A 23,336-nucleotide genomic window follows, 5' to 3' on the forward strand; every position below is an offset into this window, starting at 1 on the left:
CTGCATGTACATGTTGGATCACCATTGTTGGCGTTGAAAGTTGTAGTGTTAAGATTTAGCAACATCATTCAGGGCTTGGAAAATATAAGGACAACATTAGCATTAGTGTAGGGTTTCCATTTCCAAACATAAAACATGCACAAACACCATTGTATATGGCAATGGACCCTTGAGGAGAGTAAATGCTTTTCCATCATCATATTCCTATAAATACCTAGTGCTCTTGGTGAAATACAACAAGCTTAAGAGCAAGTTAAATAATCATAGAGAGTCAAAGTAGTGGCCTTGTTGGTTGGCAACCATATAGATTAGTAGTTTTAAATTTGGAAAACTTCCAAACAGTTATGACCGTAAACCAAAGTAGAAGACAAGTAGGCCTCATAGTTATACATGCCAAGGAGAGTAGCCCAATATATCTTAGTTGTAATTCATGGAAGTAGTGCCTAATATTATTAGAGAATAGGGAAAGTTTGTATGTATTCACGAAGCACTAACATAATGATTCCCGTATGTAGTGTACAAGTCGAAGAAGATGAATTTGCAACTAAGACAGAGAATGTGGCATGTCACATAATTAGAAAAGTGGAATATGATTAAGCACGCGTAGTTAGAACAAGTTCGAGGTATGGCCATCCTCATTATAAGAAAAGGATAATAGAGAAGGAGAGGTGAAATATTGGTGTAAGTTATGATAACTATAGGTGGTCAGCATGAATATCGTACCTACACGAAATTCCAGTCCCCTTTATTCCACTAGAATATTGTTTTTTGCCTAGCAAATTATATTCTAAGTGGACACAAATGTTGAGGTAAAAAATTTAACGTTTAATGATCTATTTAGATTATTAGGATGACCATATATTGTATGGAGAAGATATTGTTGCTCACAATAAGCATATGGCACTGGTATCAACATTGAATATTCAACCAAGCAGGAGGTTCCTTGGAGATGAAGGAAGTTGCTTCTATATGAGTTTGGAGAATTGATGGTTAGCTCTTTCAAAAGTTAGGTGTGTTGATCAACTTGGTTAATTTGTTGTTTTCTTAGAGTTGTTAAAAAGGCACTCACTAATCGTGAGGGCTACAATAGCATGACTTGCATACATCTTCAGGATGGGTATCAATGGCATGGAAATGATAAGTTAATTCTACAATGTTTTTAGTGGCATGACAATTCTCACTTGCACAATTCACTTGTGAAGGGGCAAGCCATGGTTACATTATCATCTACTTTGAGGATGAGTACTACAATTTAATCGTCCTTCTTGGAAAACCAGAGTGATCTTAGTTATCATTCACATTTGGTTCGTTTTCTTATTCACTAATTAGTGGCAAGATTTCCCCATATATCGAGGTTAAGTTTTGCTTTATGCAAGAACCACATTTGTTTATAGTCGGTTGTTAGAGGTGATTGTTTTGGTTTTTCTTAGGGTCCATGTTCCATTTGTCATATAATGCCATAGGAGACAAAAGATCAATGGAGTCTTTTTATATTTCTCTAAGTCGCGTGGATTTCTAAAGAATCAAGGATAGATATAGGGGGAAGGTATGAAGAAGAAGACACTTTGGAAGGAGTTCGAGATTGGAGTGCGAAAAGAGAATGGGGTCTTTTTAATAGTTTTTTCTAAAAGGTAATGGTCACCTCTCATATCTTCTTTAGGTTTTCCAATCTTTTAGGCTTATTATACTATAAACATTTCAAGATATTAGCCGATGCTCATTTTTATTAGCAAGTAGAATACAATTGCATAATTTACTTGTCATTTTCATATAAATGTTATAAAGTTTAAACACAAAAGTAGAGTGCCTTGAAGTTGCCTTTGTAAGAGAATTGGTTTCCCCTTTTCCTTTGCAACCGTTTTCTTTTCTTTCATTCCATAAGTGTTGGTGGTCACTTCACACTCACACACTTAAGATACAGAGTCCACGGTCTCATTTCTACTATATAAGGTACATTGAAAGCTCCATATGTTAGGTGATCTATAAACCATAACCCACATTATCCTCTAGAATCCTAGCCTCTAATACCAATAAAACCATCATTATCATTTACACCCTAATTTTGTATATTTGATCAACATTGAAGATTTGTAGACATTGTTGAATTTGTCCTTTATAGCAAGGTGCTAGTGTAACCACATAGGTTGTGACAATGGAGGCTCAACATTTTCTAATGTTGTTCTAGTTAGAGATTGATAAACATAATGAGAAATTGATAAAAGAGAGAACAATTACAATTTTACCCCACAAGGAACTCTCCATGCTTTTTTCATCCACTATCCCACATCATTCCTCAATCCACATGCTACCCAAATGCAACAAGGACATCTCGGTCATAGAAACCTCATTGAGAGGGCGGTATCATAGTTTTTGTGAAATAATATCAAAGCAAGCCACACGCACCATGTTCTAGCTTTCTGAATATCAAATAGATAGACATATTTCCCCATGCCATGGCATTTCCATAGATTTCATATATGGGAGTTAATATTGACCCCTAAGCACATGCTTAGCATACGAATATCGTGAGACTACTACCTTAGTCCTCGCATTATTTCCCCATTGATGGAATATTTTCATTCTCAGAAACAAATAGAGGAATCTTTCCCATCTCTCCCAACTAGTTGTTGTTTTGTTAACATTCCACCACTTCATGAGGAACTTGCAATGAACACTACGACACATTTGTTTTGCGTGTACATAACATATACTATGGTTCATTCAGTAATGTATTTACTAACTCAATATATTCATTATCAAACCCTTGAGCTACATTGATTTGTGCCATAGTAAGGAGTATGCTTAACTAAAAAACATGTAGTCATGCATGAGACAATGGCTTCCTTTGAAAGCTTCCCATTTGCATCCAAGGCTTGGCACCGTTTTGAAACTTTGCCTTTTGCAACACATCCTCGACTATCGTGTCATACATATGTGCTCTTTTAAAGTCTATGTACAAACACGAATGTCTTACGGGATGCTTGAGCTTCATATACTCAAAACCTCCTATGCATTTAAGATCAACATGTTAAAAAGTCTTATGATCCAATTCCAAAAAGAATCCAAATGCCATAAACGAGCCGATAAGACTAAAGAGTGTGCATCGGTTTCTCATATGTTATCGATTCACTAACGAGACCAACTAGTCATTCCGAGGTGTTCGGGGGTGTAACCCTCACAAGGGGCCATGGAAAATGAGAGCTCCCTTGTCTTTGTAAGGTTCGCGCTCGCCCATAGAGAAGTAGGGAAGCTTGAGGCCTTGCTAAGCCCTCACAAAACAAAGAAGATAACATACATACATACATACATACATACATACTGATACATACATTATACATACATACACATATGATATAGATAGTACAACAAAAACCCAAGGAAGGAGCAGGTATAAGCAGAAGGAGAGATCTTCGAAGAGGGGGATTGGGTCATGGGGTCCTTGACATTCCCCTGTGTAGCCAGGGATCGTGGAGGGCCCTCCATGCTCGGAGAGAAACAGTGTAGTCTGTTTCTAATGAAGGCAGTGACCACATCTCCGGCTCTCACCTTTGACATCGCCCAACTAGAAGAGAAGACGACGACGGAGCAGGGTATGAAGATGGAGAAGAGCCAAAGTGAGCTTTTCCTTGAGAAGGCATTTTCTGGAGAAGTATGGAGCAGAAGAAAGCTTGAAGAAAAGAGAGAGAAGGAATTGGATTATACGAGCTTATCTCATCTGGGGCCAAATGTTGCTGGTGTGCAGGGTAGAAAGAAGGGTAACACTGAGCTTTTCTCACAACCGTCTCAGAATAAGGTCTTCCTTACATTAGAGGATGAGTACATGAGTATTTCCATGGACAAAAGACATGTTCTCTCACCATACCTCTTACCCAAACATAGTGATCGCTACAGTTTCACTGATGAATTGGATTCCTTTCCGACAAAGTGTGTTTGGGAATCTCAGGTCTTTATCTCTTTAGCTGGATTTTTTCTTAATCGGAGTAAAAATGTTTTTGAAACCCACCTTCATAGATATTTTATAAAGAAACGTCATACTCACAGTTGGAAACAGTATGTAAGGTTGCAAGATCACTTAAAGTAAGATTGACATTAAACTAAGTATTAAAGAAGACTTATACTGTATTATTGCTATTTTGTTAAGATGTTTATTGCATATGGTTCCGAAAAGAAAAAATTGTCTGTTGGTTTCTAAGAATAGGAGTTTGACTGCAGGAATCATATTTAGGAGATCACATTGGCAACGCCCTTATTGAAGCTGATTTTCCTAATGCTCAAGCTGATACCAGGTAGAGAACATTGTTCATTTTTTTCCTTTCAAGGTTTGTTAGGCATTATCCACATCTGGAAACTTTCCTCTTTTTTATCTTTGTCTCAGTAGAGAAAGTGGTGATCATGAAGAGCAAGATATATATGAGGTCATGTATTGTCAAAAAGATGTTAATACTTTTGTCAACCTTCTTCAGAGATGTATCCAAAGGGACTTGGCAAAAGGAAAGGAACTTCAGCTTTTAATAGGGATCAATGGATTAGAGAACATTCCCTACCTTGCAGCATGTGTCATTCGCATGTTTTCTTCTTTTGATCTTCTCTCTGAAGCACAGCGAGTTTTTAAGAAGTTAAGTGAGCCAGATGTGTTCGCATGGAGTGCAATTATTGCAGCGCATGCAGGTTTGGGAGAGAATGAAGAAGCTCTTGCACTGTATTATGAAATGTGTGATTCATCTGTGGAGGCTGATGGACACGTATTTGTTGCTGCCCTTAAGGTGTGCTCGTCATTGGGGAGATTAGACGAGGGTAGGGTAATTCATTGTAGTATCATTGAGAGTGGGCTAGAATCTGACGTATATGTGGGCAGTACAATCATCAGTATGTATTCAAATTGCAGATGTGTTTTAGATGCACTTGTGGTTTTCGAACGACTACCTGAACGAAATATTGTGACTTGGAGTGCATTGATTAAAGGGTATTGCCAACAAAACTATGGTGAGGAGGCACTAGTAGTTTTCATGCGGATGCAAAAGGAAGGCATGGATCCAGATCGTGTAACTTATGTCACTATTTTAAAAGCTTGTACAAGTGTATCATTCGAGAAAGCAAAACAGATCCATGCAGAAATTATTGGAAGGGGCTTTGAGTCAGATGAATGGATATGTAATGCCCTTGTTGACATGTATTCTCAGTATCATGATGCCAATGCTACAAGGATAATGTTTAATAGGTTGCAAAAACAAGATATTGTTGCATGTAGTGCATTTGTTTCAGGATTTACACACTATAACCGTGGATGTGAAGCCATACAAGTCTATAAGGATATGCGACATGCTGGTATACAACCTGACTTAGTCATATTTGTGTGCATCTTAAAGGCATGCACTAGTACTGCAGTGTCAGATTATGGCAAGCATGTTCATGCTCACATAATAGAGGATGGGCTTGAATCAAGGACTCCCATTGTCAGTGCACTGATTGATCTACATGCCAAATGTGGAAAGCTAGAAGATGCACTAGTGACATTTTCAAGAATGCCATCTGAGGATATTGCAGTTTGGAATGCGTTGATGACAGGGTACAGCCAACAGGGTTATGAGAAGGAAGTCTTTATTCTGTTTGATTTATTGCAAGAAGAAGGTTTAGAACCAGATTCTATTACATTTGTGTCTGTTTTAAGAGCCTGTGATCATATGTCTTTAGAGTATGGTAGGAAAATTTATAGCTACACAATCCAGAAAGGGCTGGAATCAGATGGTTATATCAGCAATGCTCTAGTTGACTTGTATGCTAAAGCTGGAAGCTTTGGAGAGGCACATGCCATTTTTGACCAGCATCCTAATCAGGATGTTGTAGGTTGGAGTTCCTTGATTGGGGGATATGTTCAACACAATCGCCATGAGGAGGCCCTCCATCTTTTCAAGGAAATGCAAGAAAATGGTGTAAAGCTTGATCCAGTTGTTTTTGCGTGCATTCTCAAAGCTTGTTCGAGCATTGCTGAGCTGGATGAAGGAAGGTGTTTGCATGGAAACATTATCAATAATGGGTGGGAGAGAGATGACTTTCTTGGTAGCATACTGATTGAAATGTATTCCAAGTGTGGAAGCTTAGAGGATGCTTATACACTTTTCTATAAACTCGAAAGTTCATCCGTGGTGGCATGGAATGCAATGATTGCTGCCTATATTCAACATGATGATCCTCAAGCGGCGCTAAGGCTCTTCAAAGAAATGGAAGGAGCAAATGTTGATCGAAATCTTATAACGTTTGTTTGTTCTCTGAAGGCATGCTCCAACATAACAGCTTTAGGGAAAGGTCAACAGATTCATCGTGATATTATTGACCGGGGTTTTGAAGTAGATGTTATTGCTGGTAGCACACTCATCAATATGTATGCTAAATGTGGGATTGTGGAGGATGCCTATCTTTTGTTCAACAAATTACAAAACAAAAATATGGTGACATGGAGTGCTTTATTGGCAGGGTATGCACATAATGGTGATTACCCCTCAGCTAAGAAATGTTTTGAAGCGATGCAACAAGCAGGCTTCTATCCTGATGATGTTGCATTTCTCAGCCTTTTTTCAGCCTGCAGCCATGATGTAGACTCTCCGGTTAATGTGGGTTGTATGCATTTTAAGTCAATGAGAGATGACTATGGTATTAAGCCTAAGGTCGAGCACTACAACTCGATGCTTGAACTTTTCGGCAATGCTGGATTGATAAATCAAGCTGAAGATTTACTTGAAACCATCCCCTGTAGTAGAAATACTATAGGATGGACATCACTACTGAATTCCTGTAAAGTACGTGCATCATTGCTATCAAAATCATGTGAAGTCGACACAAGTGCTTTAGACGTTGGAAAGAGGTGCTTTGACCATATTGTAAATTTGGATGTGGCAAATGCTGCTGGATATGTACTGATGTCTAGCATATATGCCAAAGCTGGCATGTTGGAGGATGCCAAGAGAGTGCAAGAGCTAAGAAAGCATGTAAATGGGTGGAAAAAACCAGCTAAGTCATACATCGAAATTGATTCTGAAGTCCACAGTTTTTTTGTTGGAGATAAAGTGCATCCAAGAAGCTCTGACATATATGCAAAGCTTAAGAGTTTGAACAAGCAAATGAAGTATGAAGGATATCAGCCATGCGTTGACTTGATATTTGGGTCTGATTCTGATGAAGACAAAGTAACAGCTTTATGTGGACATTCAGAGAAGCTAGCTATAGCATTTGGACTTCTTAGCTCTCCGCAGGGGTCTACTATCCGAGTGTCAAAAAACCTTAGAATGTGTGCAGATTGCCACACAGCAGCAAAACTGATATCAAAGATCGAAATGAGGGAGATAATCATCACTGACACGTATTGTGTACATCGATTCCTCGGTGGGCAATGCTCTTGTAAATTCAGCTATTGAGTCTGTGCCTTCGACAATTTTTCCTTCTCTTAAAGAGGGTGTTGATATTTTAGGTAACCAAAGGGAGTAGGACCCCTGACCTAGGGTTTGTCTTCCAGGAAACCGTGTGCATTCTTGTATTTAAAGCATCGTCCATGTATGAGCTCCACCAAACGTATTGTGCAACGAAGGTAAGATATGAAGGGTAAGGTAAAATATTGGTTTGTGAACCTTATTTAAATGCCTTTTGAAGAACCATGGCATGGCAATCTTCAAAATTCAGGCATGTAACCCTTTCCATTCCAAAAAGCAGATGGAAAGCATAGGCTATGAACTGTCAAATCGATGTCACTGTGGACTACTATCATCATGCTAATCAAAGCACTCTCTTATACGTAATATGGGGCATAGTGTAGTTGTTTTGGTTACAACCACAGATAAGAGTCTAAGTCATGTTAAAAAATTTACCATAGAGGAGGATATGTTCCTAGAACCCAAATTTGATTCCTTTGAATATATGTATATATATGAATGCATGGAATTTTGGATCCTCTTTATAAGAATTTGTCTGTTTTCTTTTTCTTTGTGTTCTTTTCTTATGTGGGCTTTTCAAATGTCAATTGCAATTAGCATTTAATAAATCGTAGTTAACGTAGCATGAGTTTGTCCCAACTTGGTACATTTAGTATCTCAAATATCTTGACATAGCTTTATGAGATGGGTCTAGTTTGAGGGTATACATGAGATCTTCCTACACATATTAGAAAAATAATTTTGTTTCCTTTAATGCATCCATACATTATAGAGTACCATTCTATAATGATATGAAACCTTATTTATTTGTATAGGTGGAAAGGCACACCAACATCGACTAAAAAGGCTCCGCATCTAACAATTATTGATAACATGGAACTAAAACTTAAACATGCTTGATATGATGGATCATAGGGTTCCATACATCCTTCTTGATTGATGATAACGTATCTACAATGTATGAAAACATAAATTGTCGCAATGGTAAGCCTTTGGAAATGTAAACTCTAAAAAGAATGTGGTTTTTAGTACGCCAATTGATGTACACACTAGAAGGACTAATTGGACGAGCCTAGTGTGAACTTGGAAGGTTGTTGGTCTTCTTTAATTTGTGGTAGAGATTTCTTAGTCCTCAAATATCAAATATGACCTATGGAACCAAAAGTGAATCTTATACACATAACGTGTGGAATTGAGTCGTGACACTTAATGTTCAATAGTTTTACTCTAAATGGTTGGCAAGTTGAGAGTACGCATTGTGATTGATTGAGGAAAATATATAGGAATATGAGACAAAAAATATAAATACTTCACGTAATACAACTGAAAATGAGTAGGGACTCTCAATGTTCAACACAATTACTAATCAATGTTGCTATTCAGAGTGCACATTGTGATAGTGAGAGAAATTTGTTTAAATTGAGTTTGGTTGAAGATGCATTGAAAGCATAGTTGAAAGTGATTGAAGGAGCATTGTGTCAACCTGTGATAAACTCTTGAACTTGTTTCGGGCAAAATGTACATAATTAACTAGTCTCATGACTTGGGCCCTATCTTTTATCTCACATCAAAGCGAATGTGAATTGATGTATGGAAGTAATGGTGGCAAGCGGGATGGGCTCTAAGATGCATTGGTGGGTGGGGGTTCATTAATTTGTATGGAAGCAATGGTTTGGATGGGCTCTATCATGTATCAATGCATGTGGTTTCCCTGTTTGGTGAAAAATATAGTCTTGTGGTTAGGTGCAACATACATAGTATAATGTGTGAAGCATGAGCCTCCACTTTTTTCCCATGTCATGATCCATTGGTGTTGCAAAAATGCCTCGTTCATATATGAATTTATTGATAAATCATGAAACAAGTATGTTGAATCCATATTCCAAACTATTTTCTCACATCTTGCATCCACTTGGAACACAAAATCTTGTTTTTATGAGTATTTGGTAATTTTGCTTACTTCCCATGCAATTCTGAGAAGTTGATGCAAGGCGGTTTTTTGAATGTTAAGCAACAACCACCCTTTCCATGGCCATTATCTCAATAGAATGTAAATAGCAAATAAACTTACCTCCATACTATTGAGGCAAATTTGACAACAGAGACGTGATCAATGTGATAGTAACAAAACCCCAAGGCTACAAAGGCGATGGATATTGAGGCACATATGGCAACAACAAAGACTGCAACAACTAATAACTTTGTTCTAGTACCAATTGCCATGATGGTTTAGTCATAAACACAAACACGCACGCACGCACGCACTCACTCTCTCTCTCTCAAAGAATAGAAGTGATGTGTCATGAAGGAACAATAAGAAGAATATAATGAAGTAAGAAAAGAGAGATCTTGTGTCCTCAAGTTTATCTTCCTAGCCTTGGGGTGTGCCTTTACATATTAGCCCCATGTACATGGGTTTGATACATATGTCCACCCCCTTGCCCACCCAACCTTAGTGTTGAATGTTGACACCCACGTCACATGATATCATTGGAAGCTTAGAATGGTCCCATGACACTTATGGTCATGACAATATGTCTTTAGAGAAGGAAAATACATGTAAATGTACATAAGAACATGGACATTATAGACCGTTCACTAATAATTATACATCAACTTATTATGATCAACATAAATTATAGAACTAGGATAAGGGGCCCTCAACAAAAATAAGTAAACCTTTCAACATGTCAATATATCGATTTGTAATTATGATCGACGTAAAGTTATTTATCATAAACTTACAATAGGAGCACTTTATGAAATCAAGAAATTCAGCCATAGAACCAGTTTATACAATATTCAATAACTTCTTGTCCTTGATGGAGCTTGTCGATTAAACATAGAACATAACATGTAGAGGGAAGGGAAGTTTTTAAGTTACAATTTTTTAGCATTATGATGTACCATTTATTGACGCATCTATACATGAATGTAATGTGATAGATATCTTTTTTAATGTCCATAGGAAACTAATTGTGATCAGTAGAAATATATTTGGGGACAAAAGCTACATTTTTTGATACTTCTATAAGTTGACTTTCTTTGCTCAACATAACTTATTAAAGCAAAAACTCTGGGCAAATGTCATCATCTACAATAAGCAATAAATAGATGATGCCTTTGGAGTTCGGCAAGGTGATGAAGCTTCACTTCAACATCACTTCCATCGATCTATGTCATCATATCAAGATAACCAAATGCATCTCTCAACAAGATGTGGGGTTTTTGGATGTGATGATATGAAAGAATGAGGAATTTTACATTTCAAAATTTTGAGTATTAATTGTTTCCGAAAATAACTTGATCAATACTTACTTACCCTTTATTTTAAAAAACCATCCTAATTGCCAAACTATCCACTTTCATAAGGAGTGAACTTAATCCTCTTTGTGTTTCCATTAAATGATATTAAAGATTACGAACCTTTTCTTTCGATATTGCATGCTCAAAGATGTCCATCCTTTGTAGATGTTTTGGTAAAGAGATTCTCAACAAATTATTTAATTATTGCCATAACAAAAACCATAGTTTTCTAGTCTTAAAACAAATGTCCTCCAAAGTACATTAAGAACCTCTCGTTAAGAAAATCGTTTCTTATGTTACACAATTTTTTTCAAGAGGACCCTTCACCTTCCAAGACCAATGGTTTGTTCTTAAAACCCTAATAATTTGATTATCCTTTTTTGTCCATACACAACTACGAAGATTATAATACATTTTCGTAAATAAGAGTATCACATATTAGACCCCTTTTCGTAGTCTTTATTGGTAAATATCTCTTATAAGAAAGGACGCCTCATGTAATATGGTATCATCTAGGCATCATAAATTGCATAGCTTCTATTCTAGATTTTTGATAATCCATATGTTCTAGAAAGATTAATTGTCGTTACAGGAACCATCTACCTTACATCATGAACAAGGAACATATGGAAAAAACCTTTATTGGAACTTGTAAATTCAAAATTTTGAGGTTCAATCCATCGATGAACTTCTGAGTAAGGGAAACTAGTTTGGAAATTAGCACCTCTCTTCATTTGTTCTATTTGATTAATACAAGTCTTCCAACACTATGTAATTCCTCGTTCATACCCATCTTGTTCCTTCCCTCTTTTCTCAAGTGTTCTTATTTCTTTCTTTTTACTCATTCTTTCCTCTAAAACTAAAATATTGCAATTGTAGTCTTATACTAATTCTATCGCTTCTCCACCTCTCATTCCCCTTTCTCTATCTCCTTTTTCCTTTTTCCCTTTGCCTTTTTCCTTTTACCATTTACCATTTCTCTCTTCTACAATGTTGGTTAGTTCCCAAGTCGTGCTCCACTAAAACACCCAACTTTCATGGATTACGTTTATACATTAATCTGTTGTACTTGACATAATTTATTGAGCAAACAACCTTAGGATAGAAGCTCTTCAATTTAGAAACATAACTTAATCAAATCAAAGATATGGAACATAATCAATTTTTATCAAAACCCTATCAACATGTATGGTGCTCAACATAACTCATCAAGAGAAACAACCATCAACTTTTGTATTGCTTATGATTTTATAATACCAGGGTGTATATTTTGTTTATAAAAAAAACATAACTCATCAAGAGAAATAACATTGAATAAACTTATCGATTTATATTGCCCTCAACTAAGTGATCGATATGAGATTGAGAATAGAAGCCACTTATTCACCACTAGAACAAAAAATTTAGGATAGAATCACTTCATGCTTAAGTGAACTTAAGAGCATAAACAATTGTTAAACATGAACTTAAATAACGTACTAGATGTAACTTATTAAATTAGGACAAAACTTCACCAGCTTTTTTTTCAATAAATTTATACAATTGCAAAACAACCCAACTTCCAAATTCAGGAACTTCGGATTGAAGCTCTTCAAAGAAAGTAAAGAACACATACCTCATCATAGAATATTCACAAGTACATATATATGGTGCATACTATTTTCAGTTATGGAAATGTTGAGCATAAGTTCCCCGAGGAGATATTGTTTAAAGGAAGCATATAGAACATTGCCAAGTTACTTTTGACGATACATCAACTCAATTTGCTCAAGAAATAACCTATCATTGAATAAAATGACATATTATAGAATATCCTATGATATAAAAGCTCATATCTCAAAGGGCATAGACTATTCGTCGAGTATTGTTTGTCTCATACATATATCGAACGTATCATGCTCAACAAGACATATATATCAGGTGAGAAACGTTGGATTCAAAAGGACGTCAAGTTAAACTACAGCTTCAGGTATAGAGCAAAACTACATGGCATTTGATGATATCAGTTCTGAACAAAGTGTACATAATCAATACAAAGAGGCATTTCCGAGGAAAGAAAGGCTTTCGATCGATGCATCAGCATAGACAAAGTATTGAGCCGGAAATGCTCTCCGGAGACGGGAAGCTTTTACTTGGTGTGGTGTGAATAGCCTTGAGAGAGAGAGAGAGAGAGATGAGCCGGAAATGCTCCCCGGAGAAGGAAAGCTTTTACTTGGTGTGGGGTGAATAGCCTTGAGAGAGACAGAGAGAGAGAGAGAGAGAGAGAGAGAGAGAGAGAGAAAGAGAGAGAATCGTGAACCCAAAAAGCAAAAAATTCACCATATCTCTTGCAAGAAGAAGACCTCTGTTTTCCTTCTTCCATAGATCGCCCTCTCATCAGGGACAGAGAAATACGCAGAAGGAGAGAGCCATTTTCAAAGCAACAGAGGGGGCATATAGAAATATAGAGGGGAGGCAGAGGAAATACAGAAGAAGTAACGAAGAAAGACAGACACAGATAGAGAAAGGCAAGAGGAGAGATCGAAACCGTAATTGAGGCTTTGGATCCTTCTTTCCGACAATCTCCATCTACAGGTTAAAAAGCTAACAATCAATATTTGGCTTCCAAATTAATGGTCCAGCTTCAGATATCTCTCTATGTCTTATAAAAGTAAGATGGGTCTTTGCTTTTCACATTGATTTCTGATGTCGAATTAGGGTTTTTGATCCATGATTTTGTAGAGTATATGTTCTTGAATACTCCTATCTTGGTACTATTCAGTTGCTTGAAGAGTGCTTTTTCCTGCAAAACTGCTTTCTTTTGGCAAAATTTGTTCTTTGAAACATATCTTTTTCTTGATGGTCTGGATAAACACACATATGTACGCATACATACACACAAATTCATACATATATATGTACTTCTATTTATACAAGTACCCATATGCATGTCTTTAGTATATATATTATTTATGTGCTTTGTGGTTTGATGATGCTTGCGTTTTGCTTTGATTGAATCATAGTACTCAACCTCATCTATTGTAATGGCTGCTATGTATATATACATACCTATATAGGATTAGAAGGTCGCTTTACATACATATATCGAAATGCGAACTCCATCATCATGTTTTTTTAATGGATTATTACATGCATGTGTTGTGGATCATTTTCTTAATGGATTATGCATGTGTATATGATTGGTTGACCCCTGGTCTAAGTGCAGGTTTGTATCAATTTCAGCTTTTGATCATGTTTTGGCTTCTACTTTTTAACTGGTGTTTGGTTAGAATTATACATACCTAATTTGTACAAGATCTAACCAATATGGTTAGATCTTGTTCAAATTGTTAGGTATGTGGAATACTAACCATGGCGTGTACTATGTATCTGAATCAGTCTTTGCATGCAAATGTTAATGCTAATAAAAGGAAAATATACATCATCAGGGCCAGCACAAAGTTCACATCCTATTGCCAAGCTGAGTACAACACCTGCTCCCAAAAGCTTAACAGCAAATGTGAAGTCCTCCCCACATGCTAACACATCAAGGACATCCACACCATCAGTAATAACTGCCATGATGGGCATGGATAGCGATTCAGATGATGAAAAACCACTTGTATTTCGTACTAATGCGTCCCGAGCAAATGCCCAACCGAAAAATGGTGCAGTCCTCACAAAAGCCAATGTTGATGTGCCCAGAAAAGGAATGGGTAATGTTTCCAAGCAAAGTTCTGTGAAAGGTTCTGATGATTCAGAGGATGAGAAACCTCTAGCTTTGAGGATTGCCAAGTGTCCTGCTCCAGTTCGTGAAGACAATGCAGCTGATTCAGGTGATTCTGATGATGATAAGCCACTTGTCTTGAAAAGATCCTCTAATGGAGCTGCCTCGAACAAAACACCAGTGGGGAAGGGGGATATGAGTAATGCCAAAAAAAGACCAGTAGATAACAAACCAAAGGATGAGGCACCCTCCAAGAAGCTCAAACTTTCAAAGTCTCTTTCAGAACCATCATGTATATCCCGTGTGCCTAAAATGGAACCTTCCGCACCATCAAATTCAAACATGAAACAATCGTCTAAGGCACCATCTCAAGCACCTTCAAGTGCCATGTCCAAACCATCAAAAACATCATCACAATCACCATCAGGTACCATATCCAAACCATCGAAAACATCATTGCAATCACCATTGGGTGCTGTTTCCAAACTATCAAAGACCGAACATTCAAAACCTTCATCAAACATAGTATCAAAAACTTCATCAACAATACCATCCAAGGCATCAACAGCAGCCAAACCATCCACACCACTGCCTAACGCATCGACAAACACAGCAGTGAAAATGGATATAGATGAAGATGAAGATGATATCCCTCTTGCCCAAAGGATTCCTGTGGTAAAAACCATCAAGAAGCCCATTGTCAAACCAATTGTGAAGCCAAGCACAGGTAGTTTGTCTTCCTTGGCTGCAAAGAAGGTTATAGAAGCTAGAAAAGCGAAATTCAATCAGCTGCAAAAGAAGTTAACACCAAAGAAGAAAGATGGTCGAAGTGATAAAAATGCGCCGGTTGGAGGTGGGGAGCAGAAGTGGACTCACCTTGAACATTGTGGAGTTATATTCCCTCCCCCTTACAAGCCCCATGGTATTAAGATGCTTTATGAAGGGAAACCTGTCACCCTCACTCCTGAACAAGAAGAGGTAATCTATGATTCTTGTCTGGTGAATTAGTTGATATTGTATCTGTTGGGCAACTAAACACTTGATCTTATATCATAGGTTGCCACAATGTTTGCTGTTATGCGAGACACAGATTATGCTCAAAAGCAGACATTTTTATCTAATTTCTGGGAGGACTGGAAAAAGATTTTAGGTCCTGATCATGTTATACAGAACCTTGAACAATGTGATTTTACGCCCATTTATGAATGGCATCTTATAGAGAAGGAGAAAAAGAAGCAGTTGTCCTCAGAGGTTAACCATGCTTTTTCTCATAATGTCATTTTTAAACATCTTGCATGGTTTATCATGATCAGAAAGAGAAATTTGTTTATATTCTACAGGAAAAGAAAAGGTTAAAAGAGGAGAAGCTGAAACAGGAGGAAAAATACATGTGGGCACTTGTGGACGGTGTAAAAGAGAAGGTTCTATTAGAAATGTTACTTTATTGCTATGTGCTCACAATTGCAGAGGAAGGTTACTGAATGTGGTCTTGTCATCATATTATATTATAGGTTGGAAATTTCCGTGTGGAGCCACCTGGATTGTTTCGTGGTAGAGGAGAGCATCCAAAGGTCTTAATAAATACACTTTATGCAATAATCACATCGTCATATTGCATATTTAGTAATATAAGTATTTTATGCACGGCAAAAACATGAGAAAAACTGGAGCTTACTATCTATGGAAAAAGGAACTCAGATCTTTCCTGAATTTATGAGGCATTGTTAAGAAGGGAACTCATTAAAAGATTTTCTGATTTTATTTATTTATCATTTACAGATGGGAAAATTGAAACGGAGGATATTCCCTGAGGATATTGTCATAAATATTGGAAAGAATGTGCCAATACCTGAATGTCCAATACCTGGTCACAGGTCCAATTCTTTCAGAAATTGCTACTCATAGATGCCTTTTATTGTCATCTGCATATCTACAATTGGGCAATCAAGTTGTTTACACCATTAAGTGCATGTGGAGTTGTCTCGTACATAAGATGAGTCTTTTGAAATTTTCTAGATGTGTGAGGTCTTCTAATGCTTTTTTCATTCTTACTTGCATATAGACATGTATATATGCATGCATCTACTAGGGCACACACATACACATACATATACACACATATTTGTGTATCTACCAACCTATGTATCTACCTTTCTCTATGCGGTATATAAATACTGATGCTCAACATGTATACGCATGCATATGCATGTTAACATCGTTATGCATGTATAGTTATTCTACAGTTCGATTCCAGGAAGACAATTATAGGCTGATTCTTATTGCTAAAACATTTCAGGTGGAAGGAAATCCGGCACGATAATACCGTAACATGGCTTGCATATTGGATTGATCCGATCAATCAAAGAGAGTTCAAGTATGTATTCTTGGCTGCAAGCAGCAGCTTGAAGGGCCAAAGCGATAAAGAAAAATATGAGAAAGCTAGAACCTTAAAGGTACAACTGCTGTAGAGAAAGAGCATTTTCTGTATGTCATAAAAAACTCGTATTTTCTGTTAACTATCAAATGTTCGATCTACTTTTTCAGAATTACATCGAGAATATTCGAAAGACATACACAAAGAACTTCACATCATCAGACATGACTAAAAAGCAGATAGCTGTAGCAACATACCTAATTGATCGACTTGCATTAAGAGCAGGGAATGAAAAGGTTTGTGTAACTTCACAAGTTCACTGTTCTGTGCCTGTTATATTATTGTCCAACTCTTCTGGAATTCTCTTTTTCTTAGACATATGAACCTTGCAGCTTAAAATATGTCATTCAAAGGCCAATTTTACTTTGTCGCAAAGAGAAGCGTAACTTTTTACTTATTTATTGACATGTGCTATTTCTTGCCTTTGCAGGATGATGATGAGGCAGATACAGTTGGTTGTTGTTCTTTGAAAGTAGAGCATGTGTCGCTTGTTCCACCTAAATCTCTTCAAGTATACCTCCTAAGTTAGATTGCATTTTCCTTACAATTTGTTGACTCGACACTGAATGTGATTTTGTTCTTTCTACAGTTTGATTTCCTGGGAAAGGACTCGATCAGATATTTCAATGTTGTTGAAGTTGAAGAAGCTGTTTATAAAGCTGTTGGCGAATTCAAAAAATGTTAGCATGCATTCTTTTTTTCTTTCTTCTATTTCTGTGTTCCTTCCATCTGGGGATAAAATCATCGATTTCAAATTTGATTATAAAATGAATATTTCAAATGGGCTCCCAACCAGGAAATTATAAAATGGTTAAAATAAATCGGACAATAGTAATTTCTTGTGCACGTAGGCCTGGCCTCGTGGACCATGTTGTCATTGACAGGTAAAGGCCATTATCTCCTGCCATTGCAGGTTCTTCCCTCGCTTCAGAGACTTCTCCATTCTGTATCAACTTAGGCTAAAGATATTTTGAATATCTAACTTGAGAATCTTACCTGTATAGACGATTAGATTCTTTAGTCACGTCTTATTCTATTTCTATTTACTTAGTTACATTTGTTTTTCTCAAAGACGAGACAACATTTTAATATGTAATCTCATGTTTGGTCTTATAGGGCCATTTTGACCTCTTAAAAAGACGTTAACATTTCTTTCTTTCTAAACAGCGAAGAAAAGTGGTGATGACCTATTTGACAAGTTAGATACAAGCAAATTAAATGCACATCTAAAGAATATTATGCCACAGCTTACAGCCAAAGTTTTTCGTACATACAATGCATCAATCACCTTGGATACATTGGTATGTATGGATAACATCTCATTTTGAGGATAATTGTTCAATTCCCTTACATTTACTTTGTTAAGTCTTTATATATATACATATATGTTCCCTCTTTGCATTCAGCTTGTGGACACGGATGGGCAAACTGTACCAGAAAAGCTTGCAGCATATCAGTGGGCTAATAAGGAGGTTTTCTTCTTCTCTTACTTTTCTCTCTTTTGGAACCCAAGTTGACACCTTTCTCTATCTACTGGAAACTAAATTGAGGATTGCACTTAGGCACATCCAAATAGTGATGAAGACTTGTTTAAGTCCTTAATCTTTTCAATTCTGTTGATCTTTCATGACATTTATTCATCTTTGACAAACTTTTCATTAATTTCCTAACTATGATACAGGTAGCTATCCTGTGTAACCATCAAAGATCTGTTTCTAAATCACATGGAGCACAGATGGAAAAGCTGGAAACCAAAATGACAGAGCTAGAGGTACAAATTTTAAATGTTCACTTTGCAATTATAGAAGCCAAAAATGACAGCTCGAGGTATTAATTTTAAATCTTGGCTTATTTGCAATTATAGATGCTAAAAAAGTTACTCGAAATTTTTCTTTTGACCAGGAATTGTTACAAGAGCTGCGCACTGACTTGTCTAGAGCTAAGAAAGGCAAGCCTCCTCTCAAGGATGCCGATGGAAAACCGAAACGTAACCAGAATCCAGAGGCGTACGTTATATAACTGTATTTGTTTTGCTGATCACTTTGGTTGCTGTTAATCAGGAGCCTTGTTATGTTATAGCTTCATAAAACTCTAGAGCTCTCTTTCACCATAACAGGGAATGGCCATTTTGGTTAATCCTTTGTGTTTGGCTGAAGGTCAAGTAAGCTTATTCATCACTTGTTGCACAGGCTTCAGAAGAAGATAGCACAAACAGAGCACAAGATAGAGAAAATGAAGCTGGACATGAGGATCAAGGATGATCTCAAAACTGTTGCACTTGGTACATCCAAGATTAACTATATGGATCCTCGAATCACTGTTGCATGGTGTAAACGGCATGAAGTTCCGATTGAAAAGGTCTCATCCTCACTAATCCTTAACTGGATTCTCTATATAATGCAGTTCAATCAGATAGTAAAAATTGATCAATCTATATATGGATGGAACTATTGAAGATTTCATTTTTTGGTTTTACCTTTTTGACAGATATTCAACAAATCTCTTCTTGCAAAATTTGCATGGGCAATGGATGTGAGCATGGATTATCGATTTTAATGTTTGGGAACAATCAGCTAGAGAACAAGTTGATTGCCCCCTAGTCTCTTCTGACAAGGAAGCTAACACAGATTGATAGTCTTGGTGACATTGACAAAAGCGACATTGATCTGTAAGTACAAAGTACCCTTCCATGGGGCTTTTTATTAGTGTCATTATCATCTAATTTTTTTAGTGAAAAAAGCTCAAAGAGTAATTGTTATCTGAGAAGAGGGTTTGTTAAAAACAAGCTTGGGGGAGTTCATGGGGCGGGCACCAATACAAAATGTAAAGTTTTTGCCCAACAACAAAGTAGTCGGAAAATCCAAACATTCTTGATCTGCAATGCAGATCGATTTTTATCTGAGTGTTTTATGGATGCAGAAAAAAAGAGAGACTGGAGGAATGTGTTGAAAGAACCAAAAGGATCGCAATGTATTATCCTCCTTGTATTCCCCCCTTATTTTCTTATGTCATATTATAAATGGATTATTTTTTTGATGGTCTCAACAAGTAGCAGTATCTCAATATTATTCAGTAACACAACTTCCATCCTAAACCACATTTCTCTTCTAAGCGTAGTTCCTTTCAGATTTACTAAAACATCATGTATTGTTTCTTAAATACCCGTCGAGTGTTTGAATTTTAAAAAGTGATGAGAGGAATGTACTGGACGAACCCAAGCATGTATCTTCCTGTTTTGTTTGTCATGATAGATGAGATATTGTTCAATGGTGTCCTCGGAAGTATCTCAAGATATAATCACAGATGATACTACACTATCCTCCTAAACTGTAACCCTAGCATTTAGTGTGTTTGGATTAACAGACACAACAGGGAGGAACTGGCTGAAGAAACTAAATGTCCTTGTGTTTCCTTCCCATAGATGATTATAGGATGGTTGTCCACCAACACCACAAAACCTTAAACCCTAAACCTAAATCTGTGAGCTGTAAACTTGTATGACACATTTGATACAACTTCCACTATAAACTTAACATTATTTTTAGCATAGCGTAAAACCTAATACTATATGCCCCACATCTGCTCATATGATATAACGTTTCATGCCAATCCTTAAAACCTGCTCATATGATCAAATTGATTTTAAGTTGTAAACCGATACTTACCTTAAATGAAATAAAATGTCACTGAATAGTGTACCAAACTTCTTTGGTGGTTGTCATTGCAATTGTAAGCTACTCTAGAGTAAGAAAGAATACAATATTTGATTCTTTTGTTTTTTCTCAAATTATTTTTCAATGTCTTAATGGGATCAATACTTAAGTTATAGCTCTTTTATGTGTACACCAAACCGTGATTGTTCATAGTTAATAGTTTGCAGAAACAAGAGAGCTTTATTGTAACTTTACATTATAAATGATTGTATTCCTACATGAATATGCTAAGTTCATAAGTTCTTAAGATGATGGTCAACCCTTCACATTTCTTTCTTTTGATGGAGAGTCTCTTCTCATCCTCCAGTGTTTGACATCTTTTCATAAATGTGATTTTATCTAAGAATGTTTCGACAAACATGTAGTGTTGATGGGAGTCCATAGTTTTTAAATGGGCAAAAAAATAGTTTGTTTCGTTCCCTTTATCTAAAGTAACCAACATGCGATAGATTGTGGGAACATCTAAAGTATCTTATGTATTATATTGAAGGCATCACTTTGATTGTACATTAGCATATGATATAATGTCTTAGTTTTACCTTACTACAAATAACCATGATTGTTTCTAGAATGATTTGTTCTAAGGCCTATAGTATGCACAATTGATTGCAACATAAATTCAACCTAGTCTATAAAACTTGGGGTTTATTGTGGAAGGTAACACTATTTCCTGGATGTGATCTCCTTTACTAATCCTTTTTTGCCTTGTCTACATGCTAAAACTACTCCATTAATTTCTGAAGAACCTTCAAAAAGGGAAAAGTGGGTGCCATGTGAACAATAATCCCAAGCATTTTTACATTTTTTAAATGTTTGAATATTGAATTCTCATAGAATACATAACATAATGGTAGACATGGTTTGAGACTTTGAGTTATTTCTAAAGCCAACAGGTCATCTACTTTTTACATTAAATTAATAATTTTAGACCCCCATTTCACGCCATATATTATGTTGAATCTTCGGTGAGCTATTGAAATGCTCTAAATTTCTCCGTTCTCATTTGCTGAAAATCTGTGCTATGCTATGATATGATAATGGCTTTGAAAAATAAATACATTAGCTCTATTAATCTTGAGAAGAAAGATCCAACTGGAAAAGCATGTGAAGTGTACATAGATTATGCAGCCTTATGTTTCTATTTTGCGATGGCAATTCATCGCATTACTATGTTGCATTGATGGCAATCATGCATCATTACCTACACACCTCGTCATCAATGATATACACTTGCAACATTTGTTCTACATTTATGATGTCAATAGCTAGAAGTTTGTGACCATGTCTTATCAATGTAATCTTTTTTTTTGCCATAAATAATGGCTTTCACTGCGAAGAAAAAAACACCACCAAAACTAACTTACTACACAGCCTAGAACCCTTCTAGGCATCTATATACTACAAGAACTCCAAACTCAATGCCACCCTACATGCCAATTCAAATGTCATGTAATCCCTCTCTCCCACAATACATGAAAAGCTTCAACCCTCACCCATGATAGATTGTGTTTCGAGGTTTACCTAGAATATTATTGACTCATTTATGAGAAGGATACATGCATGCCAAGTTCATTACGATGTTTCATGCACATATATAATGGAGTTTATTGCTTAGGAATATAAGAAAATAGAAGAGTATGAGAACACAAATAAACTAATATGATGTAAGCCTAACGTGTTTAGAAAGTTAGACAAGAGTACCATCACTCATCACAAAAACCTTTTTAAAAGTTTGAGCACGCGCTCACACACACACAAACATAGGAGAGTGGTATGTATAATGTGAATGAAAAGAAGATAAACAATGGCATGCCACTTGCTACCTCATAAGAGTTCTATGGCATAAGGATGGTCGTATCGAATGGATGCATGTTACCATTTTATGTAGAGAGAGAGAGAGAGAGAGAGAGAGAGAGAGAGAGAGAGCAAGATGGTGATATGATATTTTAAGTTCCTTGAAACACAAGAAAAACATGACTTATCATACCCCGATCGACGACACATGCATGTGCAAGGCTCATCATGTTTTCTTTCACGTCATGGCTTATGATTGAGCAGAGGGTGCTAGACTAGAAGAGAGCATATATCATCCATTCCCGACATGTGCTCTGTCGCATGGTTGACAAGCCAAAGCCTTTGTTCGTGCATTGTTATATGTATATTCTTCCCAGGTTTGGGCATGCAGCGGTAATCATCAATGATTATTACAAGGATCTTATGGATTACTGCTGCCGAGAGGCCTCTATTCGTGCATTATGTATGTATACATAAGCTTCTGAGGTTCGGTCGAGTTGCGGTAATCATCAATGATTATTACGAGGATCTTATGGATTACGGATGCAATGTAGCGAGTGGCGGCAATGGGATGGGTAGGCAGGCGGGCGAGCTGAGAGAGTCACAAGCCATTTGGTTTGTGTGTGTGTGTGTCCCATGAATATATGGACATGATTCGTACGTAAAACTCGTGTTCGTCTAGCATAACATTCGTTTTCCTACGTTGGAAAACGAATGAGAATGTTATTCAAACATTCTTGTGTTTTTTTTTTCCCATTTGTTTTTCATTTATTAGGCTTATTTACCTCATAATAAATAGTTAATCCAAAAGTATACTATTTATCATTCGTTGAGGGTACGTATGCGAATGCGAATGACCGTATGTTACGTATGGTTCATACTACGGACATGAACCATCCATCCCAAAGAAAGAAAGAAAGAAGAGGAGCTCTGCCTCTCTGCGGCTGCTTCTGCTTCTGCTT

The 23,336-nt window shown here is 36.7% G+C and overlaps 2 protein-coding genes across 6 annotated transcripts; both read left to right on the forward strand.

The window, feature by feature from the left end:
• The first annotated feature begins 3,340 nt into the window (after positions 1-3,340).
• On the forward strand, positions 3,341-7,897 carry LOC147869961 (pentatricopeptide repeat-containing protein At3g03580-like). 4 transcript variants are annotated; one of them, XM_087335341.1, is made up of 4 exons: positions 3,341-3,649; positions 3,743-3,943; positions 4,213-4,286; positions 4,376-7,897. In XM_087335341.1, the coding sequence occupies exons 1-4, from the start codon at positions 3,431-3,433 to the stop codon at positions 7,407-7,409; spliced, it is 3,528 nt and encodes a 1,175-aa protein (XP_087191467.1). In that variant the 5' UTR covers positions 3,341-3,430; the 3' UTR covers positions 7,410-7,897. The 4 variants fall into 4 exon arrangements, with proteins under 4 accessions (XP_087191467.1, XP_087191451.1, XP_087191459.1 ...); XM_087335325.1 differs by having other exon boundaries at positions 3,341-3,943; XM_087335333.1 differs by having other exon boundaries at positions 3,341-3,943; positions 4,379-7,897.
• A 5,120-nt stretch (positions 7,898-13,017) lies between these two features.
• LOC147869962 (DNA topoisomerase 1 alpha-like) lies at positions 13,018-19,915 on the forward strand. Of its 2 annotated transcripts, none has more exons than XM_087335360.1 (16): positions 13,018-13,377; positions 14,156-15,411; positions 15,490-15,684; positions 15,774-15,854; positions 15,945-16,004; positions 16,213-16,307; positions 16,730-16,886; positions 16,978-17,103; positions 17,298-17,378; positions 17,457-17,547; positions 18,035-18,168; positions 18,274-18,339; positions 18,549-18,638; positions 18,770-18,873; positions 19,057-19,225; positions 19,355-19,915. In XM_087335360.1, the coding sequence occupies exons 1-16, from the start codon at positions 13,365-13,367 to the stop codon at positions 19,421-19,423; spliced, it is 2,787 nt and encodes a 928-aa protein (XP_087191486.1). In that variant the 5' UTR covers positions 13,018-13,364; the 3' UTR covers positions 19,424-19,915. The 2 variants fall into 2 exon arrangements, with proteins under 2 accessions (XP_087191486.1, XP_087191494.1); XM_087335368.1 differs by having other exon boundaries at positions 13,018-13,301.
• The last annotated feature ends 3,421 nt before the right edge of the window (positions 19,916-23,336 follow it).

The sequence above is a fragment of the Azolla caroliniana genome, unplaced genomic scaffold (assembly GCF_043228905.1).
Source record: "Azolla caroliniana isolate FFs.n. ecotype wild unplaced genomic scaffold, voAzoCaro1.0.p SCAF_1, whole genome shotgun sequence".
NCBI lineage: Eukaryota > Viridiplantae > Streptophyta > Polypodiopsida > Salviniales > Salviniaceae > Azolla > Azolla caroliniana.

Coding starts and splice junctions, on each gene's coding strand:
- LOC147869961 (XM_087335325.1), top strand. CDS start 3,431: ATGGGGTCCTTGACATTCCCCTGTGTAGCCAGGGATCGTGGAGGGCCC. Junction 3,944..4,212: donor AGTGTGTTTGGGAATCTCAG/GTCTTTATCTCT, acceptor GTTTGACTGCAG/GAATCATATTTAGGAGATCA. Junction 4,287..4,375: donor AATGCTCAAGCTGATACCAG/GTAGAGAACATT, acceptor TCTTTGTCTCAG/TAGAGAAAGTGGTGATCATG.
- LOC147869962 (XM_087335360.1), top strand. Junction 17,379..17,456: donor TTCCACCTAAATCTCTTCAA/GTATACCTCCTA, acceptor TTCTTTCTACAG/TTTGATTTCCTGGGAAAGGA. Junction 19,226..19,354: donor ATGAAGTTCCGATTGAAAAG/GTCTCATCCTCA, acceptor CCTTTTTGACAG/ATATTCAACAAATCTCTTCT.